The sequence below is a fragment of the Moschus berezovskii genome, chromosome Y, assembly GCF_049115385.1.
Source record: "Moschus berezovskii isolate FMDL1 chromosome Y, NW_MosBer_1.0, whole genome shotgun sequence".
Taxonomy (NCBI): Eukaryota; Metazoa; Chordata; class Mammalia; order Artiodactyla; family Moschidae; genus Moschus; species Moschus berezovskii.
The window spans coordinates 11,518,589-11,532,859 of record NC_142489.1 but is presented as its reverse complement, the minus strand read 5'-3'; the positions used below and the strand labels follow the sequence as shown (position 1 = coordinate 11,532,859).

Here is a 14,271-nt window from a genome sequence, read left to right as displayed (position 1 = left end):
GAATGATTTCTAAAGAGAAAGTATTTTTATCATGTTAAGGTTTATCATCGGGTTTTCCTACACCCATGTTTCCTATAATGAGGCCAACTTATCAGGCATATAAGATGCTCAGAGCTTACGCGTGGCTAACGCCATTAAGACTCAAAGTTGTAAATACCTGTAATAAGTGGAACACACATCTGCTTTTACCTGATAAGACACGTGTGCCCTTGGAAAGTCCACAAGTAAGAAGAGAACAGAACATGGTAAGCACCCTGGCACACATACATCCCAAAGGAACTGTTCTCTGATCTTAGCCCCTCAGACGAGCTTGGTGAAGCCTCAAACCATACCCAAGTTCACTCCACATGAACGGAGACCTTATGGTCTGTGAATCCCAGAAAGGAGGTTCCACTCTCAGCATCTTTCCGCTGTCTTATTACATGTCCTTGCTGTGAACGGGCCACAGCCACGTTAACCGAGCCAGAGACCAGTGAAATGAAAATGATGAGAGGCGTGGCTATCAACATTGCACAGAACAACGTCAGAAACATCTGGACGGACGACCACACGGGCCCCACCTTCCGTCCAGGAAGGGTCCTCACTGAACCCCATCCTTTAGCCCCCTGGCCAAGTCCCAGGGCTGGCAAGTCCTCTCTGTCTGGGCTTTATGGGAGCACAGGCGCACCCAGCCCTTCAGGGACCGTCCACGCCTGCTCCCAGGTCACAACGGCAGAGCTGTCGGCATGACGGGAACACTGAGCTCCTCAAGGGTTCCAAAGTGTTTACCGTCTGATCCTTTGCAAACCTTGTTGACCTCTGAGCTAGAGCCGAGACTCTCAGATTGGAGTCACACACAATCTTGTTTCTTTTTTTTTTTTTAATTTGTTTCTAACCTCCCAACAGAAATTTTATACCAAAGTGGGTGTAACTAATTTACATGCTCACCATCAATACATAGAAATTCTACTGATCTACACAGAACACCTGGTCTCAGCTGGATTAAACGTGTGACAATCTAATGAGTGAAAAGCAGCATTTATTGCAGTCTTTTTTTTTTTAGGGGAAGAGCAGGAATCCCACAGAGTTTATTCGTGACAAGAATGAAAATCCCATACAGAGGATTAACTTGAGATAATAGCATTTCATCAAACCAACTATACAATATTCACGTGAGCAAAATCCCAACTACAATTTAACAGACCAAGCAAAGGAGGTGGATAATATACGTTGAAACTGTGAGGACTGGCTATATTTACTTTTAATTAAAACACCCAAGTGTGTTCACTGCATGATGCAGTTTGCTAAATTTGTGAACTCAAGGCAGAAATTGGCTGCTATATGTCAGGTATGGTGCTAAGCTAGTCATTAAAATAATTACATGAGAACTATTATTATCCCCATTTTTACAAATAGGGTAATAGTGATATGGAAATAACTTTCTCTGTTTTGAAAGAGAGCCCATGTCTCTGATAGAATTCAATCTTATTTCTAAACCCAAAGCCGTTCTCACTTTCCCTGCAAGATATACAATAAAAATGGAAGAGATTAATGAATATACAAGAATGCTTTCAGTTCAGTTCAGTTGCTCTGTCATGTCCGACTCTTTGTGACCCCGTGAACTGCAACACTCCAGGCTTGCCTGTCCATCGCCAACTCTTGGAGCTTGCTCAAACTCACGTCCATCGAGTCGATGATGCCATCCAACCATCTCATCTTCTGTCATCCCCTTCTTCTTTAGCCTTCAATCTTTCCCAGCATCTGGGTCTTTCCCAGTGAGTCAGTTTTTTGCATCAGGTGGCCAAAGTATTGTAGTTTCAACGCGAGCATCAGTCCTTCTAATGAATATTCAGGACTGATTTCCTTTATGATTGACTGGTTTGATTTCTTTGCAGTCCAAGGGACTCTCAAGAGTCTTCTCCAGCACCACAGTTCAAAAGCATCAAAACTTCAGCACTCAGCTTTCTTTATAGTCCGACTCTCACAACCATATATGACTACTGGAAAATTGCTTTAAATGTATTAAAGAATGCTTTAAACAATAATATTTTTCTCTGAAGCACCTCTTCCTAAAGGTATTTTTCTGTGAATTACCTAAAGTGGTGTTTCATGGTATTTCGGCAGATGAATGAGAATTCCTTTGCTATCACTGCCAGAAAGGGTTAAATTATGAGTCCCACCATCACAATAAATATATAACATTGATATAAATCACTATATGACATATATTCATATTAAAAGGTAATTCTGTTGTAGAAAACAATAATTCCTGATCGTCTGTTTGAATGAATTGCTACAATTTCAATTAACCCTAAAAATGCAAGGTTTAGGGCTGCCAATCCCTCACACAGTTAAATATCCATGTATAATATTTGACTCCCTCCAAACCTGACTATTAATAGCCCTTTCTTGATTAGAAAGCTTATAGATGTAAATATACAAATTCATCAAATTATAGATTTATTACAATCAGCATTGCCATACCAATAATTTCACTGTAAATCCAAAGTTTAACTTCAAATTTGAATCAAACAATAAATTATTAAGCTAGAGTTAGATTCAAGGTAAGTATTTATATAATTTCTTTTTTGTGTGTGATTCTTTTTTTTTTAATTTTTATTTTTTATTGGAGGCTAATTATTTTACATTATATTGGTTGGTTTTGCCATACATTGACATGAATCCACCTCGGGTGCACATGAGTTACCCCTCCCGAAACCCCTCCCATCTCCCTCCTCCCCTTATCCTCCCTCTGGGTCATCCCCCCATACCAGCCCCGAGCATCCTGTAACATGCATCGAACCTGAACTGGCGATTCGTTTCACATATGATAATATACATGTTTCAATGGCATTCTCCCAAACCATCCCACCCTCACCCTCTCCCACAGAGTCCCAAAGACTGTTCTATACATCTGTGTCTCTTTTGCTGTCTCGTATACAGGGTTATCATTTGCATCTTTCTAAATTCCATACATATGCGTTAGTACGCAGTCTTTGTTTTAAAACGGTATTCAAGGGCAGCTGATTTACCATGCTGTGCTAATTTCCGCTGTACAGCAAAGTGATTCAGCTATACCCATAAATACGTTCCTTCATATTCTATGTCATGATGGTTTACCACAGGATACTGAATACAGCTCCCTGTACTCCCAGGGACGGGGGAGCCTGGTGGGCTTCCGTCTATGGGGTCACACAGAGTCGGACACGACTGAAGTGACTTAGCAGCAGCAGCAACTTACAGTGAAGATGTATGTAATGAGCAAATGAATGGTGTTAGCACAGCTCAGCCTTCTCAAGCCTCTTAAAGCAGACTTCAGCTCATTTCAGTTGCTCAATCATGTCCGACTCCGTGCGACCCCATGGACCACAGCACGCCAGGCCTCCCTTTCCCTCACCATCTCCCGGAGCTTGCTCAAATGCATGTCCATCGAGTCGGTGATGCCATCCAACCATCTCATCCTCTGTCGTCCCCTTCCCCTCCTGTCTTCAATCTTTCCCAGCACCAGGGTCTTTCCAAATGAGTCAGCTCTTCACATCAGGTGGCCAAAGGATTGGCGCTTCAGCTTCAGCATCAGTCCTTCCAATGAATATTCAGGACTGACTCCCTTTACAACAGACTGGATCTCCTTGCTGTCCAAAGGACTCTCTCAAAGAATGTTCTCCAGCACCACAGTTCAAAAGCATCAGTTCTTCGGTGCTCAGCTTTCTTTGTGTGCCCTACAACAGGACCTTGTTTAGCCACGCTGTATAGAATAGTTTGCATCTTCTAACCCCAAACCCCTAATCCTTTCCTTCCCCACACTGACCCCCTCTGTTACCACAAATCTGTTCCCACATAACCTTATTTTATATTAAAAAAAAAAATTTTTTTTGTGGATTTCCAGCATTGATGTGATTTGAAAAACTGAGATTTTTCAAAAAGCTCATATACCCCAAAATTCACCCTCTGGCAGTGTGTCTGGTTTAGCAGCTTTTAGTAAATTCACAGCAGTGGGTAGCATCACCACCACCTCATTCCACAACGTTTCCATCTCCCCCACAGGAGCTCCAGAGCACTGGGACAGACGGCCATCCCCCCAACCTTCACCCACCTCCCCTGTGTCTCCACGGATCTGTTTGTCCCGGGCAGTATCTGCACGCAAACACATGCAATGAGAGGCTTTTTACAATATTGTTAAATACGTCGAGTTTCCTCATTTTTACAGCTCTTAGATGTAAAACGCAAAGTGTCAGCTACTCAGTCGTGTCTGACTCTCTCGGACCCCACGCACTGTTGATCGCCAGGCTCCTCTGTCCGTGGGACTGAGGACTGAGGCCACAGCACCGGGCTCCACCCCACAGGAATACTCTGCGGAACCTCCCAGAACAGAATCCTCTACAATTTTTCCCACATAGCAAGAGGTGGGGGTGAGGGTAGGGGTGGGGATGGGGATGGCTTCTGGATGATTCAAGCACATGGCATGTATGGTGCACTTTTTTTCTCTAATGATCCCATGTGATAAATAAAGGAAATACTTGTACCATAAAATTCCCTTGTGATAAATAAGGAAATGGTTGCACCACTCACCGTAATGTACAATCAGTGGGAGCAGTGAGTTTGTCTCTCTGCAACTAGATGGTCCCATCTGAGGGAGTGATGGGAGATACAGACAGCTGAAGGGTGCTGCTTACGTCCAGTCTCGTCCATAACTGGGCTTCTCTGGTGGCTCAGCTGGTAAAGAATTTGTGTGCAAGGCGGGAGACCTGGGTTCGATCCCTGGGTTGGGAAGATCCCCTGGAGAAGGGACAGGCTACCCACTCCAGTATTCTGGCCTGGAGAATCCCATGGACCGAGGAGCCTGGTGGGCTGCAGTCCATGGGGTCCCAAAGAGTCGGATACGACTGAGTACACACACAACACACTGCAGAAAACCCAACTTCACAAAGATGGAAATGGAAGCTGTTCCAAAAGCAGGCTGTTCAGTGCTTTTGTGGCAATCTCAGGATATTCCGCCTTGACTTGAATCCGGAACGTACGGACATTTGAAGTTGTCTCAAACATACTTTCAGGGACACCATCATTTGCTATCTCAGGCAGTAATGCCAGCGATGAGATGGGGCTGTAAATACAGATAAAGCTTTGGTCCTTCCCTCCCCTCTCCTGGTCAACTTCCTGCTCTGTGGCTGAGGGAGAGGGATGGGGGCTTCCTATATGGTCTGTAGCCAGCCTGGGGGTTGGTGACCCCCTGCTCTACAAGGCTCTCATGTGTGAGGGGCAAGAATCCAACGTGGTTAAAGCTTAGCTATCTCACAAGAGTTTAACACATGATAGCGGCCAACTTCCCTGGTGGCTTAGACGGTAAAGAGTCTGCCTTCAATGCAGGAGACCAGGATTTGATCCCTGGGTCGGGAAGATCCCCTGGAGAAGGGAATGGCAACCCACTCCAGTATTCTTGCCTGAAGAATCCCCTGGATGGAGGGGCCTGGCGGGCTATAGTCCATGGGGTCGCAAAGAGTCGGACACGACTGAGCGGCTTCAGTTTCTTTCTTTCGCGGTCAACAAGCTCATGGTACCAAATTTGACATGCTGATGTCTCGGCTCCAAAAAGCAAGGAGAGCCTGCTGCTTCATTTACTGCCGGGTCAACTAAAATCAATATAAGTTCGGCAGTGGGGTCGTGCCAACGGACAATCATTTTCTGCCACGATCCAGAAGGAGCTGAGTCCCACCTCCATTCATGCTCTGGTTAACAGATCGGCAATTATAGGGTGTTAGTTGCTCAGTCCTGTCCGACCACGTAACACTAAAAAAGTGGACAGTTATGCGTCATCGCACCAGTTTTAAGCATGGGTGTCTTTCCTTCCCTCCTACGCTGGGAGTCCCTGTGAGGAAGGAACGTCTGTCCTACTTGATCCAGAACCAGAATTTTGAACCTCAGAAAAATGCTCTCAATTTGGAGAGTTGGGGGGAGAATGGATACATGGATATGTAGGGCTGACTTCCTTCCCTGTTCACCTGAAACTATCACATTGTTAACTGGCTGCAGTGAAAGTAAAGTCACTCAGTCGTGTCCGACTCTTTGTGACCCCGTGGACTGTAGCCCACCAGGCTCCTCCGTCATGGGATTCTCCAGGCCAGAATACTGGAGTGGGTTGCCATTTCTTTCTCCAGGGGATCTTCCCGACCCAGGGATCAAAGCTGGGTCTCCTGCATTGCAGACAGGCGCTTTACCATCTGAACCACCAGGGAAGCCCAATTGGTTATACTCCAATATAAGTTTTTTTTTAAGTTGTCAATTTGATTTACATGAATAATTATCTTGATACTCTTCCAGAACTCTAATAAATACAACAAAAAACAGTGTTCTGGTTAATAGATAAGCAATTAGAGGGCGTTAGTTGCTCAGTCCTGTCCGACTCTCTGTGACAATATAGCCCGCCAGGTTCCTCTGTCCATGGGACTGTCCAGGCAAGAATACTGGAGCAGGTAGCCATGTCCTTTGCAAAGGGATCTTCCCAACCCAGGGATTGACCCTGGGTGTTGCGCATTGCAGGCAGATCTGAGCCACCAGGGAAGCCCTTATACAGACTGTTTTACACTAATTAATGCAAAACACTGGGCATCTTTAAATCTTTGCATTATAGATCTCAAAGGACAGTCCCTTGGCCTGGATTTTATTCTCAAATTTAAATGTTCTGAGGGCACTCTCTCTGTCCAGTTACTTCAGAAAATAAAACATTCTCCAAAAGCAGTTGACCCCGCCTTTTCGACATTCCCGTTCGAGAATTTCACTTGAGTCATGCTGCTCTTTAAAAGCCCACAGGATGATTCTGAAAATTGCTGGGTTGGTCGCGCAAAAGCAGAAAGCTTCTGGAAGTCACTCCCTCGGAGTGGTTACCCACTCACACAGCCTGCCAGAAGCCAAGACTGTGATACACAAAGCACATGATTCCCTCTCTCCCACCACCATCTCCCGTCACCCACCCCCAGCCTCTTCACCCCTTAGCTGCTGACTGTAACACACACACACACACGCACACACACTCCCCCCCCCCATGTACAGTGAAGCCATTTATTACGACTCTGCACAGCAGAGGAGCTGAAGTCCAACCAGTGCAGCAAGCAGTGAGAGCTCTGCAGTTTAAAGGCCCGAGGCCAACGCCAGGGCAGGAGGGAAGCCCACCCGCGTGTGCTGTCGTGCAGGAACAAAGCCCTCCCACGTGTGCAGGATTGCCCGCAGCAGCCCCCCGCCTCCCCGCAATGCGGCACGCTCGGGACTGCAGCAGAGCCAGGAGTCGCTCTGATCAAGATGACAGCTGGCGCTCCGCATGTGATCTGCTCAGAATCCAGGGTCACAGAGCCCCAACTGTGCAGCTCACTTCTGCACGTGGGTCCCTCACGGCTGCCGCGTCCCCACCAGCACACACAGACCACCATGCCCACCCCCTCCGAGCCACCGTACCCTTGTACGATGCTGGCAGCAGCCAGTGTTAGAGCCACATGAAACAAGACCCCGGTGTACCAGGCTGGCAAGAGCCTACATTCAACTCGGTCATTTCTGCGACACAGCCTTCAATTTTGAGGCTGATGTTTCAATCCGAGCAGCTCATCAACCCCCAGAGATCCTCAAGGCACAGGAAGATCTGCACTCAGTGACCCTACCGTGCACAAATCGGCTTCTATTTCTCCAACAGTGTTTTGTTTTTTTAAATATTTATTTGGCTGTGCCATGTCTTCAACTGCGGCACACAGGATGTAGTTCTCTGACAGGGGATGGAACCCAGGTCCCGCACACTGTGAGCTCCGTGTCCTACCCACTAGGCCACCAGGGAAGACCCTTTTATCAGCCGTTTTGCAAACAAGGTTAAAGCCCAGCTCCTGCAGTGACCTGCAATGCCCTCTCCTGCGATCCTCAGGGATGAGGGGCCACACAGTGGTGTGTATTTCACCTAATTCCACCCTCACTGCAGGAAGACGGCTACTCCAGACACATTTTAGAATCTGGGCACATAATCATGTTAACGCTGCGGCAAGCCCATTTTTTCATGATCTGACCTGCTCCGGGGGAGCTGACCGAGTTGATTTCTATTTTTAAAGCTCAAAATGAACTCATTAAAAAAGGCCTAACCCCCATCCTTTTAACAATCCTTCCAGGCAACCTGGATTCCCCAGCCAGCAACCCAGCTGCTCCCTAGTCGTTAAAGGGTCCCTTCAGCTTGCTGTTCTGCATAAAGCATTCCATTCAAGCCCATCACACTGGGTTTCTCTGTCATCAGAAAGAACTCAACTGCACACAAAACACAGCAGCTGTCTGATGAACCAAAAAAATTCCATAAGGAGGGCTGTTCAGTGTGTCCCTGCCCTGGGTTTGCTGGTCCCACCGGCAGTGGTGAGGGGCCTCAGGCAACCCCAACTGGTGACCGGCCACTTCAGGTCTGGCCGAAACCACACGCCCGACCACATTAACCGAGCCCTCACCCCCCTCGTAAAGCAGCCCACCTGCCCCTGCAAGATGTTTCCTCAGTTGACCCCAAGTGCAAGATTCTCCTACCTTGGGGTGGGGCCTCTGTCCTCAGCCCGTGCCGCCGAAGAAAGCTCCGTGTGCTCCCCGGGGTCCCCCACTTGCCGTCGAGGTTCCACAGAGGCGTCCTGCCAAGGGTGGCACAACAGGACAGCCAGTCATCAAGCGGCCTGCCCCCCGAGAACCTCTGCGATCATGAACCCCCTCATTGTGGGCGCGCCCTGTGTTCCAGCACCCACGAACTGGGTGACGTGGCCTGCGGTCAGCCGGCCTGGGAACCCGTCAGCCCAGCCCTCGTCAAAATGACTCAAGGAGACCACAGACCCCTCAGGCTCCCCGGCAGGAAGCAGGACTCCTACGTGAGGGCTGGAAGGCTGTGCGACAGAGTGGCTCCCAAACCTCACCCAGTCACATCAAAACACTGCTGGTCACACGGTTCACCGCAGTCAAAGCTCAAGCCCTGGAACCTGGAGTCTGGCAGCTGACTCTTGACCTCGAGAACATGGAATTCTCGGAGGTCACGTGGCACAGGGCACCATCTCGGGGGACACACACGCCCTGTGTCCACAGGACTTTCTGTACCGGTAGGCCACACAGAAACCAGCGCCTCTCTTCACACACGCACACACACGTTCATAAGTGTGTAACAAAGTGATCACTGGTTCTGTTGTTTACAAGAGCCTCCATCGGATGCCGCAGGAAATCTTTCCTTTGAAATACACCCCTGCAGATGGAAGGAGTGGAAACGGCAGCGAGAGGGACACTGATTATGAACCATGAAGTATCAATACAGACACGGAGGTTTTTTAGAAAGCTTAACGTCAGCTTTCACCATCAACACACCTAAGGAAAGTGCAATAGTTTAAAGCATTGCACTTTCAGTTTACACTTGCCCAACAGCAAAAATGTCTGACCCCACAAAATAAAACAAAAACCAAACAAGGACAGTAGAACTACGAAATGACAACAATATTTGAAAAATGTCTAACATGTGTCGTCTGAAGGGTGGGCATAAAACATCCCTTTTCATTTCAGAGGACAATGTAACCATTTCCTATTGTCTCCCCCAGTTCTTTCCCTTTGTATCAAGAGCAAGCTAATCAAGGGGGAAGACAGCTTTAGCTAGTGATGAGGCTGGGAACTCGAGATGTGGGGGAAACCAGGGCACCTGCAACTGCCATGAATGTGTGGACCTGGTCCCCAGGTACCACTCACAGGAGCTGATATACTGGCTGAGCCTGGAACACAGAAATGCTTGGACATCAGGACACAAGTCACCACGACACCGGGCCATGCTATTCCGTGGGTGTCCCATTTGTGCCTTGGGGTCAGGGGGGGTTGCGTCTGGTCCCCCGCAGGATGCTTACCTGCTTGTAGAGGTCCGTGGAAGGCGATGACCGGGACCTTTCGTGGACGTACTGCGGCCTCTCCTCCTGGTCCACACCCACGTCGAGGATGTTGTCAGCGGAGTGGTACCTCCCGGCACCCCTGGCTTCCGGGACTTTCCTCTGTTCCCTCCAGGAGGCTTCATACTCTGCGAAGGTGCCGAGCCGCTGTGGCTGGATAGGTCTCCCCGCCTTTCCGTCTTTTCCAGGGCCCGCTGTCCACAGCATCTCCGGCTTCTCCCTGGGGAAGCCACAGGGCGCCGGCCTCGGCCCGGACTGGGAGCCCACGGGCTTACTGGTTTCCTCAAAAAACTTCCACCTGTCGGCAAAGGTGAGCACCGTCTCGTCGGAGGGTACGGGGCACTGGTCCCCCGCCAGCCCCACCATGTTCATCTTCTCGGGCTCCGAGTAGGACTTCAGTTTCTGCTCGGCGGTGAAGCGCCTCCGGCTCCCGATGCGCGCGCTGCCGCTGCCGGCGGTGCGCAAGGGCGGCCCGGCGCCTGGGGCCCCCTCTCGGACTCGGGGGGCCGGCTCCGGGTCCACCAGGCTGGGCTCCAGGTCGCGGCGCCGGAACGACGTGGCCCTCAGGACGCGGGCCTGCGCCTCCTTCAGGTGGTCCTTATAGGTGCCTCCGGGAAAGGCGGTCCCCGGGGCACCCACTGGCTGCGCCCCGGGGCCGCGCGCCTCGGTCTCCACGTCGTCTTCCTCCTCCCCGTCCTCCTCCGCGGAGCTGGCCAAGGTGGCCGTGCTCCGGCTCTTCTGCAGCCTGGCTCGCCGCTGCTGGATCTCGTGCCTCAGAGTGGTGGCGAAGCGGTCGCTCCTCCGGAGGGGCTTGCCCGCCGGGGCCTCGGGCGGCGCCGGCGCCGCGTCCTCGTGGCGGGTCTCGGGCGGGCACGCCCTTTCCCGGCTCAGCGAGTGCAGCATGGGCGTCTGCAGGGGGCAGATGGCACCGCCCGAGTCGTCCAAGCTGCCCGCCACCCTCTTCCTGCCAAGTTTGTCCAGGAGGCCGGCCCCCGCTGGGTCCTCGGGTGCCCTGTCCACCGGCTCCACACTGCCTCTCTGCCGTGCGCCTGGGGCGCCCTCCAGCCGGGACGGGTAGCAGCGGGGCTGGGGGACCGGGGCGCCCCACTGGGGACCGGGTCTGGACATCACGCAGTAGTAGCGGCTCTGCGCGCCACAGTCGCCCCTCTGGTCGGCAGCGCGCGGCCCTCCGACAACAATGGCAGCAGGACTGTCGTCCGCGAGGCGGTCAGCGGGGAGGGGCTCCCCAAGCCACGTGGCGGCCCTGGGGCCCTCGCGGAGGCAGGGGCCCTCATCGCTCGAGTGGCGCGGGTGTTGGCACGCGGGCGAGGGCTGCGGGCGGCGCACGTCGGTGCTCGAGAGAGAAGCCTGCAGCCGGCTGGGGGCCCCCAGGAGGGCTCGCGCGCCACTGTCGCAGGCCGGCCACCCGCAGTCCACGTGCGCCCCTGGCGTGCACCCCGAGCTCGCGGCTCTCCGGCCGTCGCCCCCACGCGCCGGCCTCGACGGCTGATCAGCGGGTTCGGGCCTCCTCCAGTCGCCACCGTGGGGCTGCGCGCGGCTCAGGCCCAGCGAGGGCTGCGTGGGGGCCGCGTCTGCTGAGAGCGCGGGGCCCTGGGTTTGCTCGTGGCTCCTGGTGGCAGCGAAGCTGTCGCGGCGGAGCGGGGGAGGCGGCGGGGGAGGGGACGGAAGGGCTCGTCTCTTATCTGGAACATACCAGACGGGCCCGGAGCTGGACCGCCCGCAAGCAGCTAGCTTGGGCTCGGGGCCGTCCTCGGGGACCCGGGGCGGGAAGCACCCCAGGGGCTCCTCGGCGCCCTGAGGGTCGCCGGCCGTCAGGCCTGGGCGGCTGTCCGCTGCAGCGGAGGCCTCCCACAGGCCCACTTTGTAGAGGATATTCTCGGCCGAGGACGCGTCCGCCTTGGGCAGGGTGTGGTCCGGGGTGCTGGAGCGGGTGGAGAACGAGCCGTAAGCCGAGTCCCGCTTGCTGGCGCTGCCCAGGCGGTCGATGCTGCTGCTGGACTTGGCTGCCGAGAGGCGCCCCGATGGGTCGGGCTGAGAGGATGGGTCCAGGCTGTCGACGCTCCCCAGCGAGCTGAAGTGGTCGGAGGTGCGCTGCAGGTTCGCTGGCTCCCAGGCACCGCCCGACAGGTCCTGAGAGGAGGAGCTAGGAAAGGAGAAGAAACCACCGGCAACAGAGGGGGCCTTTAGGGCCAGGTTGGAGGGAAGGGCAAGAGGAGACGGTGTACGCTTAGCAGCCCCCGAGCAGACATCACCCGCACTAACCACTCTTCCCCCATGGAGATCCCTGGATTGGAAGATGAATATGAGTATGCGCACCGTATCCCAGTCTTTGCGACCCCATGGACTGTAGCCCGCCAGGCTCCTCTGTTCATGGGTTTCTCCAGGCAAGAATACCAGAATGGGTTGCCATTTCCGTCTCCAGGGGATCTTCCGGATCCAGGGATCCAACCTGCATCTGCTGCATTCGCAGGTGGATTCTTTACCACCTGAGTCACCAGGGGGAAGCCCAGGGAAGGTGAGCACACCGCATCTAACTTTTCACATTTCAAAGAGCAGCTTTTCCGAGGCAGGCTGAAAGGGTCAGAGTCCCACCCACTGGATGCCTTTTCCCAAAGAGAAAACCTTCAATGCTGCAGTACACTTCTGGAGGCAACGCCCACAGGCTGGGCGGAAGTCCGCAGCATGCAGAAGTATCCTGGATAGCAAACTGCAGCCCACAAAGCTAAAGATGGCTTTTAGGTATTCTAGTCGGAGAAGGCAATGGCAAGCCACTCCAGTACTCTTGCCTAGAAAATCCCATGGATGGAGGAGCCTGGTAGGCTGCAGTCTGTGGGGTCGCTAAGGGTCAGACGTGACTGACTGACCTCACTTTCACTTTTCACTTTCACACATTGGAGAAGGAAATGGCAACCCACTCCAGTGTTCTTGCCTGGAGAGTCCCGGAGACGGGGGAGCCTGTTGGGCTTCTGTCTATGGGGTCACACAGAGTCGGACACGACTGAAGTGACTTAGCAGCAGCAGTGGGGGTAGCGGGCAGAATTCAAAGAGTACCACGTGATCCATAAAAACGATCTGAAATTCAAATTTCAGTGCTCATAAATATAGACCTTGAGGGGAACACGGTCATGGCTGTGTGCAGGGCTCCAAAGCCAGAGCTGCTGCTGCTGCTGCTAAGTCGCTTCAGTCGAGTCCGACTCTGTGCGACCCCACAGACGACAGCCCACCAGGCTCCGCCGTCCCTGGGATTCTCCAGGCAAGAACACTGGAGTGGGTTGCCATTTCCTTCTCCAAGCTGCCAAAGACACCTGCCCGCCAGCTAGAAAGTGTATCTGGCCCCTTGCGGAAGGAGTTCGTGAGCCTGTAGTTCAGTGCATGAAATAATTCATGCTATGCACTGCTAGCACAAGGAAGGCCATCAAAAGAGAAGGATCTTCAACTTAAAAAGGCAAGTTCGGAGATAAGATTATATTTGCAAAACCCAAATATTAAATTACAGGCATTCCTCACTTTACTGCACTTCACTGATGCTGCTTCCTCCCTGCCCCCCAAATTGAAGGTTTGTGGCAGTTCTGCATCGAGCAAGCCTATAGGTGCCATTTTCCCCAACACCGTTCACTCTGCCACATTTTTTAAATTATTGCAGTATTTCAGAATTTTTTCATTATTATTTCTCATGGTGATTTGTGATTGTTCATGTTACTATTGCAAAAGGACTGCCAATCACTGAAAGCTCAGACAATGATTAGCATTTTTTTAATGTTTTAAGACTATGGTATGCACTTTTTTTTTTGATAGGACAATATTGCACCCTTAAAGCTCTCAATGGTGAAACTATTTATCCAGGCATGTAAAGTGCTTTCATTAAAGCTCAACAAAGCTGGAACATTCATGCTTCAAGGCGGGGTGGTGGGGGACTGCATCTACTTGAGATTTGAGAGGAAGCAATATAAAGAAAAATGTGTGACCTGGGAAAAGAGACAAGAGTGTGAGCTGGCTCAGTCACGTGACGGGAGTGGGGTGCAATGAATACTGGGCTCCACACCGTGTCCTTGGAGGACAGACCAGATCCCCTCCCAGAAACGGACCACGTTTCTCTCCATCCTGTCTCCCGCCTTCCTGAGTGAATTTTTCCGGGAGATTCCAAATCCGAGCAGATAGAAATAAAGCTCAGTGCGGTTTCCGCAGGGCATATGGCTGTCTCAAGTCAAAAGCAGCCAAATGGGCTTCATGGAGATCCTATTACATGAAGTCACTGCCATAATGCACTCCGAGGCCCACTTTTTCACTTAAGTGTTATCACTGGGATGATAACCTGGGTTTTTCCAAAGTACCCTGGGCTCCAAATACTACCATCTCTTACGGC

The 14,271-nt window shown here is 51.8% G+C and overlaps 1 protein-coding gene across 6 annotated transcripts in view; it reads right to left on the bottom strand.

Annotated features, from left to right (window-relative positions):
• Positions 1–14,271, bottom strand: part of LOC129557971 (protein Shroom2-like) — a 150,281-nt gene that overhangs the window by 44,558 nt on the left and 91,452 nt on the right. For all 6 annotated transcript variants that reach the window (XR_016036999.1, XM_088834512.1, XM_088834513.1 and 3 more), the window contains exons 4-5: positions 9,849–12,051; positions 8,512–8,609 (exon numbers count right to left, since the gene is read on the bottom strand). Coding sequence is in view for 5 of the 6 variants with exons in the window: in XM_088834512.1 (XP_088690638.1) it covers positions 8,512–8,609; positions 9,849–12,051 (2,301 nt within the window). In the remaining variant the exon portion in view is untranslated. The remainder of the gene's footprint in view (positions 1–8,511; positions 8,610–9,848; positions 12,052–14,271) is intronic.